Source organism: Podarcis muralis, chromosome 2, assembly GCF_964188315.1.
Source record: "Podarcis muralis chromosome 2, rPodMur119.hap1.1, whole genome shotgun sequence".
NCBI classification, from domain to species: domain Eukaryota; kingdom Metazoa; phylum Chordata; class Lepidosauria; order Squamata; family Lacertidae; genus Podarcis; species Podarcis muralis.
The window spans coordinates 40,749,748-40,771,746 of NC_135656.1; the positions used below are offsets into that span (position 1 = coordinate 40,749,748).

At 42.6% G+C, this 21,999-nt stretch overlaps 1 protein-coding gene across 2 annotated transcripts in view; it reads left to right on the plus strand.

Annotated features, from left to right (window-relative positions):
- The window catches only part of STX8 (syntaxin 8), a 120,741-nt gene continuing 98,742 nt past the window's right edge, over positions 1-21,999 (plus strand). Inside the window, exons 1-6 of one of the 2 annotated variants that reach the window (XM_028717172.2) lie at positions 1-183; positions 3,270-3,369; positions 6,109-6,203; positions 6,973-7,083; positions 14,620-14,744; positions 17,176-17,268. In XM_028717172.2, the coding sequence (XP_028573005.2) occupies positions 167-183; positions 3,270-3,369; positions 6,109-6,203; positions 6,973-7,083; positions 14,620-14,744; positions 17,176-17,268 (541 nt within the window). In that variant the 5' untranslated portion in view covers positions 1-166. The remainder of the gene's footprint in view (positions 184-3,269; positions 3,370-6,108; positions 6,204-6,972; positions 7,084-14,619; positions 14,745-17,175; positions 17,269-21,999) is intronic. The other variant, XM_077924323.1, reaches the window with a different exon arrangement.

The following is a 21,999-nucleotide window of genomic DNA, read 5'->3' on the forward strand; positions in this document are numbered from 1 at the left end:
ACGCCCCGCCCTTCGACCCCTCCGTCGAATGCGCCCGAGGGTCGCGCTTTCCTCCGTCTCGTTGGTCGCCTGAGCCTTCGCGGACGCCGTTGTCAGCTGACCTGACTAGGAACGGCTGCAGGCACGGAACTCGGAATACAGGCTTTTTGGGTGGCCGGGCGCCGCCATGGCTCCGGACCCCTGGTAAATGGGTGTGTGTGAGGGGGGGCGGGGCAGGTTGAAGCCGTGGAGCGTTTCCCTTCGGGGCTGCTGCCTTTGACCCAAGGGGTGGAGCGCGGGGGGGGGGGGGGGGCTTCACTCTGGGCCTGATATCGGCCAGAGAAGGGCAGGCGCGTCCTGCCCCTTCCACTTAATGCTAACCGGGCGTGGGCAGCCTGAAGGCATAGTGCTGCATACCGCGTCTCACCTTCCGCCTTGTTAAGGCAAGGATGGGGAGAGTTTGACCCTCCAGGTGCTTGTGGTAGCCTCCCCCCCCCCCCGCACACAATTCCTGTCACCTCAGCCAGCATGGCTAATGGTTAGGGACAGTGGGAGTGGCAGCCCAGAAACGCAGCACCCCTTTTCCACCTGCAGTACAGTACAGTGGTACCTCGGGTTACATACGCTTCAGGTTACAGACTCTGCTAACCCAGAAATAGTGCTTCAGGTTAAGAACTTTGCTTCAGGATGAGAACAGAAATCAGGCTCCGGCGGCGCGGCAGCAGCGGGAGGCCCCATTAGCTAAAGTGGTGCTTCAGGTTAAGAACAGTTTCAGGTTAAGAACGGACCTCCGGAACAAATTAAGTACTTAACCCAAGGTACCACTGTATGAGGTTTCTCCTCCTCTGTCCTCACCATTCTTCCCTCCTATCTCCTTCCTCTGTAATCAGTTGTGGGGCTACTGCTGTAGAGATGGGAGAATTTTCACAGGTGCAGCTTCTTCCGCCTTGGTGCTGTGGCAATAGAAGACAAAAAAGCCTGCACCTAGCGTGGATACAAAGGAAGGGTTGTACTTGGATAGTAGCATAACAGAGAGAATTTACACATGTGTAGCTTTTCCTTGTTTTATTATTATTTTATTTATGATTTTCAGTTTTGTACATTTCAGTAATTTTACAATCATTTCAACATTGCAAAACTGAACTTCCCTCCACATTAACTTAATTTACTCATTTATTCATCTACTTTAAATATATACTCTTATAAAACTGCAGGTTATTACAATAATCCTGTCAAAGTTCTCATATGTTTACAGTTTATTTGTAAATATTCAATAAACCATTTCCATTCTTTTATAAAATTTTTGTTATCTTGATTTCATATTTTTCCAGTAAATTTCACCATTTAGGCATATTCCATAAGTTTTTGTATCCATTATTCTTTTGCTGGGACAACTTCTTTCCATCCCCCCCCCCCAGCTTTTCCTCGTTTGATTCCTCCTTTGATACGGCAAGTGCTTAGGTGTAATATAGTTGTACTACTTTGCAACAGAAGGAGACAAGTTTCTCTTCCGTTAAGCACCCACACTTCTTTGTAGTAGACTCAATCTGTTTTGGGGATGGGAATTCCCTAACCTGTTTGCCTATTATGAGATATTTAGATAGAATGAATTAAAAAACTAAATATATTATATGTTCCTTGTGCTGGATAAAACACTTCTGGTTAAGACTTTTGCATTGTGCTTGGGATACAAGGCAATGCTCCCCAAGTTTGACAAGGGATTGGAATTCTATTCAAGATAGCTTGCTTTACTTGAACAGGGATTATTACCAAGGGAATAACAATAGCAATAAATACCTCAAGTGAGATGCTTTATTTTTTCTTTAGGTTGACTGACTGTATGTTTGCATATAATTACTGTGAGAGGGGGAAGTTGACCACAGTGTTTGCATGTGAATTCAGTGTAGCACTAAGGAGATTGCTCAGTCAGCACAAGCCTCTCCGCTTGTCTAATGGAACAATATTCTTCCCCAGTACATTGTGCACAGTGTTTAAAACTCCCATTGTTCTAGGTGCAGTACTGTGCCTAAGATTTCAGATTAAAACTGCAGAGTGGAAGGAAAGGAGGACCTTTTTCTGCCTCCCCACTTCCAGCTACTCTCTGAAGACTGGAGAAGAGACCCTCTTAAAAATATTAGGGGGTGGGTAGGGGAAGGACTAGACCATGTGAAAAATGAATATAATATTTTAGCTGCAGTTCATTCATTTTCAGCTTTGTTTGTATTCTTATAAAAAAGTGTGCCTAGACATTACATTGTTGGGCCCATAATCTAGGTTTAAGGTGCCATTTAGCTCCTAGCTTTCATATCTGTTTCAAACACTGATTGTACATTGTTCCAGGGATTCTCTTGACCCCTGAGCAGATTTGAGAGGTGGGGCCTTGTTGCCCCCTAGGCTCATTTGGAGGAAGGGTGGAATAGAAATAAAATATCTTACCTTGGTGCTGTTTGTGAATTGTGATCATGTGCTAAAAATCCTCAGTGGTGTTTTAGCATCCTGTGGCTTGTTACTTGCTAAAACTTGGTGGCAATTAATATACTGGCTTCTCTATAGGATGTTTGTTGGGATAGCTTCCTTAGCTATGCTCTGAATTTGGAGGAATTTTTTAATGTATAAGCTGTCCATATTTGTTTTATTTCTTGTTTCCATCTATAGACTGCTTTACTACCTTAAATATCTGAAAGCAGTCTACATATACAGTATGTTCCACAAACCACATCAAATGATTTGCACCACAAAATACATTTAAAAAATCCATAAACATAATATAAAATCAGAGTGAACTACTAGGCAGTATAATATAAAATTTCAAACAGCACAGCATTTGTGCAATCATTCATTCAATCTCACTCACCATCCATTTCACACAACCACTACAACCATTTGCTACACCAAACATTACCTCTATCAGTTACTCATACTTTCAACCCACACACAAAAGGTCATTGCCAAGCATACACAATAAGATACACTTCTAATACATGAAGCAGTATTGGACTTGTGTCCCACTCTCACTGAACGATCTAATACTCATCTCCCACCTCTCCCTGGAGTGAGCCCAGGCTCTCACCCTGGAGGGTATAGAACTATTTCCATCCATGCACTGCCAGCTATGGAATCATAACATGCATGGTGCTGCATAACCTCAGAACCTAACACAGAAACAATCAGCTTGACTTGAAATAGGCATCTTTATGGATCATGGGGCAGTGGTGAAAGATTGAATATTTTGATGAACAATAAGGGCAGAAATGTATGTATATTAGTTAAAATATATTAACTTGTTTTAGGTTGTCGATGTATGAATCCACTTGCCATACTGCCCAAGAGGTTGCTGAAAAAATTCAAGAACGCAATCGATGTCAGAGGAACGGTGAAAGTACAACTAAGGTACTGCATAATTCATGGACCACCTTCCAGCTTTGCTTTACCTTCTCTTACATCTTTTAAAGATCAGCAGCCAGTGTCCTCTTGACTGAGCAAGCTGTGTGCACCTGAAATCTATTGAAAGGTAATCTTGGTAGCTGCCTTATAACACTGGAGCTCCTATCCTTAAAAGACTCATCAGATTCTTTGGGGCTGAGTGCTCTAACAGACCAAGCTTGTAGAGATTAGTAACTAGCTATTTTATTCTGTCCCCACTCCTCTGCATTGGCCTGGATTTGTAAATTATAGTTACCTGTTTTAAGTCCTAGTGACAGAGTGAGATAAAAATGGGAATAAATATTTTTGAAACAATAATATTTTGTTTGGTTTTGTAAGGGTAGGATACAGACTATGATATCAGTTGGAAAGAGGATGCTCTTGATGTAAGATAACCACCTCTGTCTCAGAACATGAACATGGCACTTTGAAACTGTATTGTTGTCAGGTAAAATGAGTGAGCTGGACATTTGCTGCAGTTCTTTTACCTCTTAGTCACGTCATTGCTTTCGGCTGTCCCCTGAGAGAAGGCAACAGCACCAGAACAAACCCAGTGTTGGGACAAAGCAGAGGTTCTCATTTCCATGGTATTATTAATCCTGAAATAGGGAAGCTAAGCCATAGCTGTCAGGTAAAGGCCCAGCTCAGGTCAGAAAATATTCAGTAAGCTAGACTGAAATGACTTGCTTCATGTAAAATTGCAAAATCCTTTACACTTTCAGATGATAGGAGAATCCAGAAGGTATGGTGAGCCCTAATAATTTAGGGCTACTTCACATGCAGCATTTGTTTCACAAAGCTGTGTTTCACTTAGTAGATACCTGAAGTATGAAAGAAAGATGCACATCTTGAAATGTGTGTCTGTGACTAGAGCAGTGACCAAGTGCAGATGTGTCAAGGCCACCTATTGTTCCTTTGCCCTCTCCCCATACTGTTCATGTTACAAAATACACTGCTCAGTAGACGAATGGTTCCCTGAAGAAAACTTTCCATGTTTGTACGTGAGTAGAATTGCAGGCACTTGCTCAGTGAGCAGGTAGGAAGCCAGCATTTGAGTCCAGTGTAAACAGGCTTCCAACAATTGCAATATTTATTGCCATAACAACTGATGTTATGGGCTGATGTTGAAAAACATTAAGCAGCTCAGTCATGTTGTCTGTGGCCAGGGAATGTTTTAATGAAGAAAAATGTTCTTTCCCCATGTTTGCCAAGTAGGGGAAATGTCATCAGTGTCTTGTTTTTCTGGGATTTTGCCACTTTCATGCGCTTAGACGTTTTTTGAAAATGTGGTGAGAAAAAATCAAGCATTTCTATTGCCATTCTGAATGAGAGACAAAAGAAAACTTACTCTTATTCCTAGTCCTTCCCCTCCTCATCTCTTTGCTTTGTTGGTAGTTAATACTTAGTGTGAAAGATTGGAAACATTCCTCAGTAAAATGTATACATTTTTTTAAAAAATGTGGAAAGCAAATGTAAGTCCACACTGGACACAAATCTCTCAAGAATGTTTCCCTTATGAATTACAGTAACATAAGAACACAGTTAGGTGGTTGCACAAGTCTTATAGTTAAAACTGGTCTTGTTTTGCAGAAATGAGCTAGTGGATTGTGACTTCAAACTGAAAACTGTTTGTTTTCTTAACCTCTTCCAACCACTTTGCCCTGATGTAGCAAGTCTGTATTCCTAAGAAGTTAAGATTTATTTGGAAGTAAATCCCATTTTAAAAAATCAGTGGGTATTACGTCCAAGTAAACATAGTGTAGGGGCGTTAGTGAAATTTGCCATCCACCCCTTTTTTGCTTTTAAATCAAATGTGTACGTGAGACAGGGCTAATGTTTCTATTGTTGTTCTACAAGACAGTGGACGGTCGTGGGAGCTGCTGGTTCTCAAGGAATTGTCACCTAGGAAAGGTCCTGTGAGTGGATGGTATTGCTTCATTACCTTGGATTAAAGTGACATGAAATTCTGGGGAGTTCCTGGACTTTAACAGGGTTAGCTGTCAGCTTATGTCACCTTAGCAATACTTGCTGCTCTTTGACTTTCAGTAGATTGCCTCAAGAGTGCGCTTGAGATTCTGACCCAGAATGAAGTCCTTGATGAATGCTTAGCACCACATTCCCCACAAATTACCAGTTCCCTGTGGATGGATGTAGTGTAGCCCTCTTCTGGTCATTCTCTGTTCCCAAGATGGTTGGCATTCTTTACCAGGCTGGCAATACAGGGTCTACTGCGGCTCCTTGGCACTATAGTATTGTTACAAGGGCTGACTGTTGCTCTTTGATTAAAAAAGGATAGGGTTTCTTGCTGGATCCTAAGGGTGGGGGGAATGATCTAACTTGAGCGGTCTTTTCCAAGCCTGTTGTGTATAGCTGGCTTCCTTTTTCATGAATGTCTTGCTTTTTGAAAGCTGTAGAAGGCATTGGCTCACAAAAGCAGTAGTTTAACTGGAAATCAGTGGGGCCAAAAACACATGAGTAAGTTTGTAAGTGCACCTTCCGGTTAACTGTCTGGAGTTCTAATAGGATTTTTTGTAAAAAACTATGCTACATAGGTAACTCTTCTCTACTTTGATGGGGTAATAATGAACTATACTCTGTTTTTATTTGCTTATTTCTATGTGTTTCTGGATGGTCTCTTCTGCAAATTCAATGCAGCACTGATGAGCTGATCTCACGTATTTCCCTTTTGCTCTTGTCTCCTTTCAGCTCAATGTTTCCATCAGGTCACTGTTGCAAAACCTCAAAGAAAAGACCGAGCGTCTGAAGGACCTCTTGCTTCACTCTGTATCAACACGTCAGATGTATCCATGTAAACAGCTGTATACCAGGAAGGCCAGTGAGACAAGAGTGGGTCAGCATTCTGTTTTGGAAAAGGAACGAGACCATTAAATTATATCTTTGTGTTTAGAAAATCCCCAGCAACTTGGGAAAAACCCAGGTACAAAAGAAATGTTTGCAGTCTTCATTTTATTTCCAGGGTTTGTTCTGTATGTGCAAGCACTTCTTCAAGGCACTCCTAACTAAATGGGCTGCAGCAAATGTTGTGTCAGATCCAACTGGAGCCCACTTTACACACGCAACTGAATGGGCTGTGTAAAGCTGTGCCCATGTGGTTTTATTACAAGTCGATGCTCACTTAGGTAGTTGCATGTGTGAGTCTGAATTCTGCTATAAGTAGTTGCACAGTTATGACTTTTGCCACCTTGCTGTTTGTTTTTAAAACGTTCCATGTGTCTTATAGACTTATAAAATGAGGTAAATGTTGTAAAGTACTTTTTACACATGGAAAAGTGTTATAAAAATGATAGTAGTCTGTCGTCAGTTCTCTGCCTAGGACAAGATAACCTCATATCCTTATTTAGTCATAATAGAACTTAGATATTTTTTAACTCTGGCCTCTCCAGTATAGATCTAGTATGTTTTTTCCTGTACTGATAGGTACGCATGTGGTTCTTCCTGACTGGATAAAGAAGTCATAACTTACTTGATTTGTGATTTAATACCAAAAGTATGAGGTCTAGATGTTCAGTCATTTGTTTCTGGAAATCAACCTTAACCCAGTTCCTGCAGAACACAACTTGAAGGGGACAGGCGGCAGAACTTAGTGGATGACCTCCTCACGCGACATCGTCATCTTCAGGCATCTTTCAAAAATGAGGGGACAGAACCGGATGTGATAAGGTACAGTTATAAATGAGAAATGCATGAGAGTAGCTCTCTCTTGAGCTATGAAGCACCAGTGTACCTGTACCCCAGGAATCATCCTGATGACTGGTCATATTGGCTGGGGCCTGTTGGGAGTCCAACAACATCTGGAGGGCCACAGGTTCCCTGCCTCTGCTGTACCTTATTTTCACACAGACCCCTCCTGTTTTGTGTGTGACCAGTTATGCTCCCCTTCAGGATATTGTTTTTCATGTATTCTCTGAGTACCTTGTCCAGGTACCCAGACTTGATGGAGCATCTGCACTCGGAATCGAATAAAAAAATTGGAGCTGAAGGTTGCATCAAAGCCAGTCATGCTAAAAGGCTGAGTGTCTTAAGTGATTCAGAGCCAAGGTCAAGCCAAAGCAGACTTTAACAGAGATGGGCTCAGAAGCCACGCAAGACAAAACTTCACATCACAATGGCCACAGAAAGCAAACGTGTATTGGAATGTAAGAGTCATATGGTGTCAGGGATGGATGAGGGAGTTAAATGAGAAATAAAGAGATAGTTGCACATAGTTTGTCTAGGCAGGGTGGTTTTGTGTCCTTAGGGCACAAGCCAGGAAAACTGGCCAATCAAAAGAAAGGCAGTTATGTGGTCCAGAGCTACAGGGGGGATCTATGGAGTGGAATTTCCCAGCAGTGCATACCTTGTCCTTGCAGTGTTGCTCTGGACTGTGAATAAGGGAACTATAGAGATCTATGCCTTAAGAAAACCAGTCACACTACAAAATTTGGAAGGAGAAGCGTGGTGGTACATAGTATTGGTCTTGCAAATTGGTTCAAGATGTGCTTTTTACATTACATTGATGCATCTTTTAGTAATATTTAATGATTATATGCTAACATTAATGATGATATTCTGATTAATTTCCCGCTTGTCCTAAGCTAAAGGGAAAAAAGAAGCAACATAAATTTTGAAAATGATTCCAGCTGCTGGTTGGGTTTGGATGACCTATCTCATTCTCTTTTTATATCTTCTATACAGAAGCTTGAAATAGTTAAAGTATATATGTATCACCCAAGACATTTCAGGTGGAGGAAATGTGTTTTGGATTGCCTGTGTTGTTGAAAGAGGAAACTCTGGAAGAATGTCTAATCGATTAATTGTTTTTCTGGCCTTGTAATCCCTTGGCAAGCAGTGCAAATCCTTCCAGCTCTCCTGTGTGCTGGATTTTGTATTTAGCTAGTTTAACTCAGCATGAGAAATCAGTCGGGCAGTGCTTTCCATGTTGATGGATTATCTGAGTTGAGTCGTCGTTTATTTCATGCTCCAGCAACAGCATAAAGTGAGCCTATGCAACATTGTCTTGGGAATTTCAGCACTACTGAATTGCCACCAGGAGGAGCATGCAACTGTTGCTTCCTCCGTCCCTGAACCTACAAATACAAATTGCACCGTAAACAAGATTCCTCTTACATTTCAAGTTTTTTATAATTTCCTTTCCTATCCTCACCTTTCTGAAACAAAAATAAATGAAATATTGGGGACGTTAGTGTGCCAAAAAAAGGTGGATGGCGGTTAGAAACTGCTAGTGCTAGAATTATTGTTGGCTATGGAAATTTCTGTGGATTTCTCTTGGCCAGCCAAGAATCTCCAAAGCTGTAACACTTAGCTTTGCATGTGTATTTTAAAAGAAAATGTATTCCAACTTGAACCTGATAGTTAGATCTTTCCAATCTGGCTGTAGTTGCTGTTGAGCTATGGCTCCTCCCTTAGGGGTCTATAATTATTGCTATTTTTCCCTTTAAAAAGCCCAACCATTCTATATTACAAGCCAAATTCTATTTCATCATGCCCATGCATATTTCTATTTTCATATTTTCTTTTCAGAATTTAGAAGTTGTGTGATGTGTGTGTGGTTGGATATAGTGGGGTCATGGCAGTTTGGTCTTACTCTGAGTAGGCATTCTGTTTCTCTCTTCCTGTTCCTATATGCAGGCTTCACTCCTTAAAGTACACCCCACATTTTCAGGAGATTTTTTTCGCACTTCTCCCTCCACCCCCACCCCCGTCCTATCCCGTAGTCATCCCCTTCATTAACCTTCTTGCATCAGTGATCACATGTCTTATTGTCCTCATGGTGTGCAATTGTGAAAGCATTCTCAAAATTAATCTCCGTTTACGTTTGGTCACCATTCAGTGAGTTTACATCCTTTGAAATCTGCTTTAATGCGAGTGCTCTTGGTGTGGTACAGTGGCCTTAGTACTTCTAATTCTTATTTTAAGTGACAACCTGGGCCACGATACAGATCAAGGCATTGCTTTATGAGGCACCCAAGTAGCTTACCTTCCGGCATTGTCAGACTTAATTAGGACACAGTTCTCAGTATCCGAAAGGGTTGTGCCATTTGCATAGCTGCTTCAATGCAGTTATTTCTCCCGACCCAAACCATTTTATTCAATTGCCTTTAAATTAACCATGCAATATCCGAATGTGAAGAAGACTTGTGTATCTTACACGTAGAATGCCAATTTCACGAACCATCCTAGAGATGTCATTAGGGGCAAAGCCAAGGTCCAGGAAATTGTGAGATATTAAACATAATATTTTCCTTGTGTCCAAGTAGACGGTGATCCCTTTGCTGGACTCCTAATCAGAGAATCTATTAAATGGATGAAGTTGTAATGAAATGGAGATTGATATCCTGTAACAGAGTAGAAGGCAAAAAGAGCAAACCCACCCACTTCCTGCGAAAATAATAATGCAGCTTTTGCTAATGCCGAAAGTGAACCTGTATGGCAGGGCATTCATAATGCAGTTTGAGAAATGTCCCCATCTCTAGCTTTTAGTAGCTGCAGTTGTGGGAGGTGTCACTGGAAATATGGAGAGTGCATTGCTACCCTGGTAAAAGGAAATAAAATGAAGAGGGTGATGAAATGATGCATGTCACCTGTAGGAAGCTAGCATCTTCCTAAACTGAAAACCCTAACTAATGCTAGCTACAGTTGTGATTAAAACCATCTGCATGGGAGCTTCCTTCTTCTTACACAGCTAGCATAGAACTGTAGAAATGTCTTCCACCCTTGGACCCTGGCCAGACCTCAAGCTGAGCATCTTTCAGCAGTGCTGAAAAGGCTTCCTTGTAGCTGGCTTTTGACTGGCGCTTAATATTTGTATCATGTATTTTGAATTACCTATTGTGTGTGTGCTTGTACATATACTAAATGTTGCAAAGCCCTTACCCCAAGAGATGTAAGCAATGAATGGTTCTCAACAATCTGATTGCTAAGGACACAGATGACAAAATCTAGATTCAAAATTATCTTGACATGCTGGAGCATGACCAAAACTGACAAGAGAGATAAATGTAAAGTCCTGCGTTTGGGTTTAAAAATACAAGTAAAAATCAAACAGACTAGTTACAGGATGGGAGAGATTTGGCTTGACAGCAAGACATGTGGAAAGGTTCTGAGTGTCTCTGTGTGCATTGTAAGCTGAGAGAGCCAACAGGGCAGCTGCTAAAGAGGCAAATGCAATTATGAGTTATGCTAATCAAGAAAAGTAATAATGCCACTCTGTCCTGTGCTGGTCAGGCCTCATCTGGAGTACCACGTCCAGGTCTGGGTGCCACATTTTAAAAAGGAATTAGAGGAGGGTGACTCTGATAGTGATGGGTCTGGAAACATCCTGTGAGGAACATTTGAATAATCAGGCTACATTTAACCTGGAGAATAAAAGGAGGACGCATGGTTGCAGTCTTCAAATAACTGAAGGGCTCTCTTGTAGAAGATGGAGCAGACTTGTTCTCTTTTGCTCCAGAGGGCAGAACTAGAAACAGTGGGTGGAAATAGCAGGGAAACAGATTTTGGCTGTTAGAAATAGCTTCATAACGTTACATGTTGCTCAACAGTGGAACAGACGCTCTCAGGAGGAGGAGGGCTGTCTTTTGCTGCTGATATTTAAGCTGAAGCTGGGTGGCCCTCTGTTAGGGATGCTGCAGTTACATCCTGCGTGGCAGATCCTGCATTGAGCCCAAGGGTTGGACTACATGGCCTCCAGCATCCCTTCCAGTTCTATATCCTCCTAATGCCACCTGTTGCACCAATACAGCAAATAAAATGAAAGCAGCACCCAGTACTGGGGGGAAAATGGGGAAATTCACTATATTGCCATGCAGATTGTTCCAAGGGCCTTGTATCCAATGTTTTTTGGAAACCCCCAATCACATTTTACAGCAATTTATGAATCCAGATTGAAGTACTCAAAACACTTCAAATATTATTACTGTACTGCCATATTCACAAGGGGAAATGTGATTAATCACATAGACCAATGTCACATGACCTGGGTTTTTGTTTTAAAATCACTCACGTTGATTGTTCTAAGGCTTGAAAGCCTTCATGTGTGGCCATGGTCTAGGGAAAGGTCTGTTTGACTAATTTCTGTTTCTTGGGAAATTTTGTAAGAATTAACCAGTGAAACAATGCAGTTGGGAAGATAAGCTGCTGTTTGTTAAGTAGAGGCACAACCCTTGATTATAACCCTCCAGCTTCCTTTATATTTGGGCACATTGCTAAGCCTTTTAATTAGTTAAATCTGCTCCTATAATCAAAAGCTATCTGCACACTCCACTGTGCTGTGACAATTTCAAAGATTTAAGTGATTAACTTGGCAAAAGCAGTGGGTGGCTAATTGGATAAACTTTAATCTTCACACTGCCAAAATGAAACAGAGGAAGATCAGAAGAAAGAGGAAGTTGGGCTGCCCTGGGTGGGAAGAGAGCTACCAAACATGTCAGAAAGATTATTTTTAAAATGCTAGCAGGTCACTTGCCACAACCAAAAGTAGAAAGCATGGTTGGGGGTAAAACTGTGCCACTACATGACACACACCCCTCTCTCTCATTGACATTTTCAAATGGCAAAAGGTTTTTCTCATTTGAGCTAGTGGAGCCACAGCTGTGGATTTTGGAGCAGAGGATTTGGCTAGACCATCTTCTCTTGGGAAGACTCTGATGAGAGCTGCACCTTTTTATTTTGACAACGTTTAATGGGGACTTGGGCCCCTTACAGGAGTAAAAATGTCCCCTATGGGAGTTGGCTTTTTAAAAAACACAAATGTCCCCATTATACTGAATTACACAATATTCTTGAAGCTAATGGGGGTTGTTTTGCTAAATATGAATATATTTTTCCTGCATGTCACATGCCTGCCTTGTTTGCTTATTATTACTGTGAGCTCTTGAGGCACACAGTAATAATATGGCTGGTGAAGACTAGAGGAGTACTTTAGCAGTCATTTTGCCAGTGCAATCTCTTCAGCTTGCCAGCTAGAACGACCCCCACCCTCCCTATGGGTGCTGTTCTGGGATTTCTCTCAAACCCCCTAGAGCCATTTTTTCTTGTGGGGTGTGTGTACTCTGAGGAATGTTCTGTTGCACTAGCTGGAGCCCTTAAACTGGCTTCTGCTAGTGGAACTAGAATAACAGAATCACAGAGTTGGGAAGGGACCCCAAGAGTCATCTAGTCCAACCCCCTGCAGAGCAATTGAATCCTGACCTACTTCTTCTGTAGTAGTTTTAATTCAACTGCAAGTGAAGATGGTTTTAATTAAAGAGAAAACAAGGAGGTAAATGACCTTTAGGCTCCTTCTGTCCTAGTGAGTGCGGCTGACATGTGTAACAGATGACAAATTGAATGGCCAACTTAACCAGAGTGGATTTAATACAGCTGGTTCCTGGGTTGTCTATTAGCTAGAGATCAATGATTTGGGTCTCCCAAATTTCATTTTATTTGGAAAGAACTGTTCTCTTTGCTAAAAAAAAAGACCAAGAAGATGCTGTGGCATCTTAAGGCCTTGCCAATTCGTGGTAGCAGGGCCTGTCCACTTCTTCATATACCATCAGATTTGATCAATGTAAAAAAATACAGCTATCTGCTAGCTAACTGATGTGTCTGGTGGATACCGAACAGGTGAGACGGCAGTTGGCTATAGAACATAGAAAAACTGCCTTATACTAGGGTAGATCATACATTCATCTAGCTCAGCAACCCCTGCTGTAGACAGATACTTCTTTTTATTTGGCCTGAGGGCCACATTGCGGTAGACCACCACCCCACTGAGGGCCACATGCTGGGGTGGATGTGGCCAATGCACACTTTCATGCACAGCCAGCAGAGGAGGAGAGGTCCCTCCACACTGCAGCTCTGGTCTAAGAAGAGAGGTTCCTCTCTTCCTTAGATGGGGAGGAAAGCCTTTCAAATGTTGGATGCCTCTTACTACCTTTGGAAAAGTGCTGCTTCTCCCCCTGGTGTAGCACCATTGTCAGAAGGCCTTAGAAAAGCACAGCAAACAGTTTTGGAAGTATTCAGTTTTGGAAAAGAGCTGTGAGCTACTAAAAATAGCTTCACGGACAGGGCCGAGGCACCGGTTTGTCACTTCAGTAGACCTTGGAGGGCCAATGCTGCTTTCAGTCTCTCCCAGTCTCTCAACCCTATCAGGAGGTGCTTTCAGTCTCTCAACCCTATCAGGAGGTGCTGGGGACTGAGCCTGGCATTTTTTCCATGCAAAGCAGATGTGCCAGTGATCCACCAGTTCTTCTGTAAACTCTTAAGCACTAACATGTAATTCATTTGGTAGACAGGTATTTGATTTGGTGGACAGGGCACTCTTTCTATGTAAAGTGACCCCCCCCCCTTTTTTTTTAGCATGGCATATGCTTATAGTCAGCGGTTAAATGTATCTAAGGCATGGAGAACCTGTTGCTCACCCAACTCTCATCTTCCTTGATCATTGGCCATGCTGCCTGGAGTTGATGGGACTCCAACAGCACCGGGAGAGTCACAAATACCCCAGTCTTGATGTATCTGAAGGGCTTGTGCAACTTGCACTTTTAGCCAGCAGGTGTCTCTCTCATACTGAAAATTCACACATTTTCTGTATGCTGCAGAAATGAATTTGGTAGAGATCCTGGTTTTCATCCATCACACCTCATTCTTCTGTTGCATAGATGCACTTCAACAGAATATGAGGGCCTGTCTCTGTCTTTCATTTATATTAATATTGCAGTGCTGCATAGAATCCTACCTCCAGGTTAAGTGCATGCCTGTGCACTATTCTGCATGCAAGTCCCTCTGAATTCAGCAGGAGTTCTCCCAAGTCTGGTCTGCTGGCCGGATACCACAGCAGCCACCCTGCCTTCTGGGTCCTCTCCTCTCCCAGCACCATCTGTTAAGTAGGGAGCAGCAGAGCTGTAGCTGCAGGGAAAAAAGGGCTTTGGTGTCATGCAAAGTCTGCAGTTGCAGCTCCTTCCTCTGTATAAAAATATATTGCAAGAAGAAAAGTGCGGGTATGTTTCATAATATACACATGTTGTGCTCTTTGCAGATATGCAAAAAAAGTCATTCATACATTTTGTATGTGTGCAATTTTGGAGATGCAGTTGCACTTTTTTATGTTGAGGCTTCAGAAACTGTATGGCAGGCTTGCTGGGGTTCCCCCCTCCTTTGAATAAATTATTTTAAAATGTTGAAGCTTGTATTTTTTTTTAAAATATATTTTTTCAGGTCTAGCCTAATGGCTGGAGGGGTCAGACAAGGTGTCGTAAACCCATGGCTTGTGGAGGAGCCTGAGGAAACAAGAGGGCTTGGCTTTCATGAAATCCAGCAGCAGCAACAGAGAATCATAGAAGGTAAGTTATCCTCCTTGGTTTTTAAAGCTTTAATCCTATCCTAGAACCTCTACATAGGCTTCATGGTTGATAGCCACTGGTGTTGATTGCATCCTTTTACTCCAGTGACCTAGGTCAGAAAATCTTCCACCTTCACCTTCTTTTGTATAGGATGGAGGTATTGATTTCTGATGTCCAGCTTGTTTTGTCCCTGACCATCCAAAACATTCGAGCACTTTGTTAAATGTTTGTTTTGAGTCCAGGGGGCATTTCTCTGCTTAAGTTCACACACTCGTCATTTGAAAAACAATTCTGTGGGTAGCTAGGAGCTGGCTTGTTAAACCGGAATTCCTTAAGATGCCTCAGATAATTAGGCACCAAGCCTTAAGTGCCAGTGTAGTTTCAGTTCCTGAATTTTCTAGGCTCCTTGGAAGATATCAGTCTTCTGCATCCCTTGGTTGCTGGTGGAAGGTCTTGGACGTACTTCACACTAATCAGGCTAACGTATGTCAGTGTGTAGATAGGGAAACCTCATTCTTATCCAGGCTTGTTTGTGAGGGATGAAAATTCTTGCTGGCCCACTTTATCTTGCAGACCACTCTTAGCCTGAAACAACCAGAGTCTGGCACCTTGATCTGGGCTGCCTCATCATTATGAGCTTAGAACTGGCTGGTGTGGCTTGTGTCCCACTAAGAAAATGTGGCTTACTTGGGGCTCGGTAAGCCTTTGCTGTAGGTGCTGAACCTTAAAACAGAGTTGTCAAACAACTGTCAGGCAGCCACATAAGCCCAGCAGGCTGTATTGGCATAGTGAGCCACAGGTTGTGTAGATCTACCCTGGTCTCTTGTTTAAGTAGATCAAGTCCTTCCCCGTGCCCAGGCTTCCATCGCCAAATAGCCTGGGGATGGGGAACTTCTGACTCACGGACCCAATTAGGTCCTCTGGGCTTTCCTGTTTGCCCCTCAAGGCCATGTCAAGGGACATCCGCCTTCCCTACACCCAATGTCAGGTGTGGGGCAGGTAAAGTCCTGGCTCAGCCAAAAGTGGGTCTGCAGGCACTGCCCATCAGCTTTTTAGCAGTGTCTAAAAAGGGCTTGGAAGATAGTGCTTTGAAAGGGGCTTTTGAAGACTGATTTTCTTCAGGGGCCTGTTTCAAATTGCTGTACGAAGACCCCTGTTAGCAAAAAAGGCCACCTGGTGTCATTGCCAGCCAGATCCAGTTCCCCACGCAGAATATAGCCCTTTCCTGCTCCTCTCATTGACATCATTTCTGTCTCCTAGGCTCTATGCTTTTTCTTGAACAGTGATTTTATGTGAAGTAGTTGTGAGGCCTCTTTTGCTGATTAAGTTCTACGTCCTTCTCCCTGATGGTAGGAGGAGTATTTTTGGCCTTGGAAACGCTCTCCCATGCACCAGCAGTCATAACGGTGTGGTGCTTGACTATGCCATCTGTATGGGAAACAGCGTCTTGATGCCAGTAAGCCAGCTTTTCCACAACAACTTTCTGCTCCTGTAGTGCTTGTCTTAAAACCTCGTGGACACTTTGGGGGCATTTCAAAGCAATTGTATATGCTGTCAAGTAGGGAGGTTTTTTAAAAAATAGAAATAACGGCTTCTGCAGAAAGATCTATTGAGCCATCAGTTAGCCATTAATCTTTTGCCCTCTTTGCTTAAACAGCCATTGGCACACAACTCTCCTGCTCCGGCACCTGTAAAAGAACCCCCTCCCCCTTTGCAAAACGCTACCCACAGTAGTTGATTGTGCTGTCTTTGGAGGACCTCCCCAAAAGCAACTCTCCAAGAGGGCTCCAGTACAAAAGAGAGCTGTGTACGACTGGAGTGTAATTCAGTGCCATTGGGACCAAGGGTGTGGTAATGCCATGTGCTCTGGATTACAATAGGGGGCATTTTGTAAGACTAGAGGGAGACTTCTATTGCGGCTGTGCTGGCTGCAGCTCCCCTTGCCAAGAGTTGGATTATCTCCCCCCATAAACACCACATTTACACGCAGCTTGAGAAACCCTTTGGATTCCTTGGTGCTTGCATCACCTATTTGTTTCTCAGTCATGTTAAACCTTCCCTGGAAAATCAAAAAGGCTTAATCAGGAAACTATACGAGTGTGCCAAAATAAAATAAAAAAAACATCCAGTGCTCTTACGATGGAGGAGCAGCTGCAAATCCAGTTTCTGAAGGGTTTGGGACTCTTGGCTAAACTTTCTTTTCTAAGACACTACCCGGCACTGTCACTTTTACCCTAGTTTCTTAAGATCTGTCTGTTTTGGAATTCATTGTCAGTGCCATCGGTGAGGTCTTTGGGTCATTAAGTTTTTAACACTTCAGTTGCAGACTTTTCATAATGTTGCTTAGCTGTCGTGGGTCATAAATCTGGGGTTTAGCATCAGAACGCTGGAATTTAATTTGATTCATTTTTTTTTCTTCTCCCCTGTGCAGAGCAAGATGCTGGTCTTGATGCTCTCTCTTCTGTCTTAGCCCGTCAAAAACAGATGGGGCAGGAAATTGGGAATGAGTTAGAGGAACAGAATGGTAAGGACCGTCCTGCTTTCAGAGTTTGATGGGTTCAAGAGAGCACACAGTCATTATTTTCGGTGTTGTACCTTCTCATAGTTCTGTTCTACTGAAAACCTTCAGCGTGTCATCTCAGCTGCATCATTATTAACCACTCCCAATGATAGTTCCCCCCCTCCCCGAACAGTAATAGAAGAGCCACAATTAATCATCTCCATTTCTAAGTGTGATGGTATAAAAGTGAATTGATAACAGAGTTTGCTTCCCACTCCTAGCATTGGGTTCAGGCCGAGCAATGGGAAAGAGAGAGTGCTGAATTTTTATTTCATCAAAGTACAGATTTCAGAGAAGTTTTAAAAAGTGAAGAATTGTTTCAAAACTGGATCATTATCTCATGTATGGTGTGGTATGGCCCTAGATGCCACTGTGTCATAAAATATTTACTATGCCTCCCCTTCTCTCCCATCAGTTGCAAAATTAACCAGAGTACATTGGTGTGGATGCCCCTTGGACATAGAATTGGGCCTCAGGGTACTTTTATTTTGGTCCCTGTGCCTTTGTTGGGGGGTCTGCCTCTTAGATCTAGAAAATGAGCTGTAAAAGGAGGACAGATTATTTACAGCAGTGTCCCAGGAACAGTAGTCCCTTCGCTCAAGAGGCTACAGTTTCTGTTTGTAGGTAGGTGTAAGGCAGGGCCTTTCAAACTGTGTGTCAGGATACATTAGTGTGTCGGCTGCAGCGTGTAGGTGTGTCGCACAAACACTCCTCATGTTCTCCCAGGGCTGGAAAGGGCTTAGTTTAACCTCTGATTTGCTAGTAAAACTGAGTTACTGTGCCGCGAAATGATGCATGTCTAAAAAGTGTGTCACCAACATGTAGCTCTGGTGCAGGGTGTTTGTGTGTCAGTTCATACTTGCGCTTCTCAAGGGAGCCTTCCATGAGAGCAGAGAGAGACCTAAGCAGGTTAGGTACGGTTAGCTGTTTGATTATTCCTGTCTGAGCCAGTAGGTGGCAGCACAGGACGGAAAAATGCCTAGTGCATGATCGGTTCTTCACCTTGAGGAGCGCATGATTGGTGGTTTTTCGTTTTTTCTTGGAGCTCTGCAACGCACCTTTTCCAGTTTAGCATTATTTCTTACCCATAGTTTGTCCTTTGGTCTGGGAGTATGCTTACATATTCTTTTTTAGTTTAAATGATCACATCTAGGGCTGACGATTAGATCAGCCTTGCCATTATAAGCCCTGAAAAGTTGCTAGCCTGACTTAAAAAAAAAATAAATGAAAGAAAAGTAGGCTCTTAGCTGCCATGGCCTCAGCCTCGAGCTCAGATCTGGGAGGATGAACTGATCGACTCTTTGGCTTTTGCACCACCCACGGGCTGAGGAACTGAACAATACAGTGGTGCCTTGCAAGACGAAATTAATTCGTTCTGTGAGTTTTTTCATCTTGCGAATTTTTCGTCTTGCGAAGCACGGTCAAGTTGCAACTGCACCTCTTCAAGCGGTTTTAAGAAAAAGGAAACAAACTTGCAAGACGTTTTCGTCTTGCGAAGCAAGCCCATAGGGAAATTCGTCTTGCGAAGCAGCTCAAAAAACGAAAAACTCTTTCATCTTGCGAGTTTTTCGTCTTCCGAGGCATTCGTCTTGCGAGGTGCCACTGTACTGAACTTAAGGCTAGCAGTCAGAAATGTGTGGACCCTGAGCCAGGACCTTCACGGGCACCTTCCCCTTTCACATAGTCCAGGAGGCAGGTCTGGCAGGAGGCCACAGAAAGGAGCACATGCACTCTCCTTCAGGACAGGGTGTTGGCATTTTAAAAGTTTTGGCCTCTTTCACCTTAGCACTGCTTGCTTTGCATGGATCACAACATTTGCAGGCTAGGTTTTATTATGATTATAAAGTCTCCTAACAAATGAAGCAGGGGCAGTTGTCTCTGCCCCTTGTCTGCCAGCCTACATGGTTTCCATGCTGACCGTGGGGGAAGAGGCTCAGCTTTATCCTCTACCAGTCCAGCATGGAAGCTCACTTGGTTTCGCTGCCAGCTGCAGAGGAAGCGATTTGCTTTCCTCCAGCAGCGGATATGCAGGAAGCTCCTTTCTCAGTGCCTAGGAGCAGCAGGTTCGTGATCAGTCTTTCCTCCACCGAACGACTGTATTTTCATTCTTGCTACAGAGGTAGACACTTTACTTCCTTCGCCACCAGTCTGCTCACTCACCTGATCGGAATGCCTTGTTTTTCCTTGTGGTGTCCCAGGCAAGTAGTTATATACAAACACCCGGCTGTATTTTACATCCTGAAGTTTCAGTGGGATCAATTGGATCCTGCATTAATGTAGCTTGTAGAAGTCTGGTGATGCACACCCTTTTCTTTTTCCTGGACTAGTATGAGAGACAGATTTGAAGTTAAACCATACTGTAGCACTCACTCAGTTGTTGAGATGACCCCATGGGAGCAAATCTATAGATTTTTGAGCTTTTCTTTTTTCTTACAGTATGGTAGAACTTTGAAATGTTTCCAGCTGTGTGATCTCTGCAAAGATTTGATCCATCTGGTCTGCTTCTAGAGAGGGTTGCGTGAACATTAAGTGACTGGAAGGCAGCAGCTCTGATACTTCCCCATTTGCTGAGCACTTTCTTCATTGAGAAGGTGTCACTGCCAACAACAACAACAACAACAACAACAACAACAACAAATTTAAACCTCACCCATCTGGCTGGGTTTCCCCAGCCACTCTGGGTGGCTCCCAACAGAATATTAAAAACATCAAACATTAATACTAGTAGTCTAAGGGTCAAGTGCACATATTGGGTCCTCATGCCCTGTTTTTCACCCTTTCTGCTCCCAATCTGATCCTGTTTTTTCCAGGGTGTCTGAGGTGCATATTCAGCCCTGGCAAGCATTGCACAAAAGTTAACAGACTTGCCTGCTCACATGTCCCTGGGTTTATTAATTTGTTACGTACTGCGGGAATGATGGAGTGAGATCAGCCTTGAAAATTAAAATTCACAAAAGTTGTCCTAGCCTACAACAACTTTACTTGCCTGCCAGATTTGAAATGGGAAACTTTTTTTTTTAAAAAAAAATCATTTCTCTAATCTCAGTCCTCGGAGAAAACAGATTAAAACCCCAGCTGTTCTGAGATTACTAAACTGAAGGCCTTAGGAGGGAAGAGATGTGGAGACTTAAAAAAAAAAATCTGTCTTGACATAACTTTAAAAGAGCACCATAAAACAGCATTTGTAAAAAGAGCCTGGGGGAGTGTTCCATTGGTGGTTTCCCATCACAGATTTAAACTGACAAAAGAACAAACAAATAAATCAAGGTAAAATGATTATGATCTGCCCACACTGATACCAATTCTCACCAAAACTTCACAGTGCATAGCACGTGAATACCTTCTGCTGCTCATGTGTATGTTTGTTTAGTCAGAGTTGGAGTTGAACTTCAATTTGGGTCTATTCCATGACTAGTGCTGAGAACTCCCATTCCTAGGCAATATAATCAGAACTTTGCACATGGGGTCTCTGATTAGCCTTGTGTGCGATGTGGAGCACATATTTTTCCATAAGTGTTCTGCCCTTGATTAATATCAACTCAGTATCTGCACAAATTATCATTCAGTGATCTGTCTTGGACAGAAGACACAGTTCCCTCATCTGTGTATTTTTGGTCTGTATTGAGGCCATTTTCATAATATGTAATCTCTGACAAGTGTACAAGCAACTGTGAGTGTTTGGAGCCAGATGAATTCGTAATGGTCTGCAGGAAAGCAGCATTGCCGAGCCTATGAAACTAGCTCCCGTAGATCTCGTTGCTCCCCAAGAGCATGGTAAATGATTGTAATGCAAACCGCAGTGAATCGAACTACCCATCATCTTTCCATATCACCACCGGAGTTGGAAGAGCCGGGTTCAAACCCCTGCAAAGCTCACTATGTGCCTTGTTCTGGTCACACACTGTCCCCCTAAGCTACTGATCAGGGTTGCTGTGATGGTACAAATGATAGTGTTTACTGCTCCGAGAAGGGTGAAATATAAATGAAATTAAAATTAATTAATAGTAAATTAATGTTGTGGCCGATGACAGCATAGGAAGCAGGTGCTTTTTGCTTCTTGTTTCTTTGAAGAACAAGATTGTCACCAAAAGTGATTTGCAGAGTGTTGCAAACAATATCTTTCTAAAGAGTGAGCTTTAAGTACATTCTTGATTCTGTGAATGTTCTAGTTCCTGTGGTATATTTAATGTTTTTCTCCTTCGGGAATGGCTGAAGTACGGTTCTGTTGCCCACGCATCCTTTTTTTACAGCTTTGTGACATGACCTGCATTCTAAGCCATCAGTTGTGCCCCTGTGACATCTTGCTATGCCCTTAGTTATAAGAAATTTCATTGCCATGATGACACAATTCTGAAGTAAGCCGCATCATTCTTGGTGGGAAGAGAGGAATATCAAGCCTTCCTTCATCCATCTTGAAGATATGCAGTCAAGCAAAAGAAATAAGAAGTTTTAACTACTGTACACACAAAGAGAAAAATGAGCATTAAAACTTACTTCTCATTTGATTTTACTTTAATAGCAGGTCTGTCATATCTAAGCTCTAGTCTCATGAAAGGCTGATATTTAAGTGTAAAATAATTTAAGTGGGAAATATGAAATATATGCAAGTGTCTTCTGGTTTTTACTTTTAACGTAGCTTATCTGTCAATCTGTTGAAGCTGAAATAGATGTGCTAACTCTAAATTGATTCCAAAC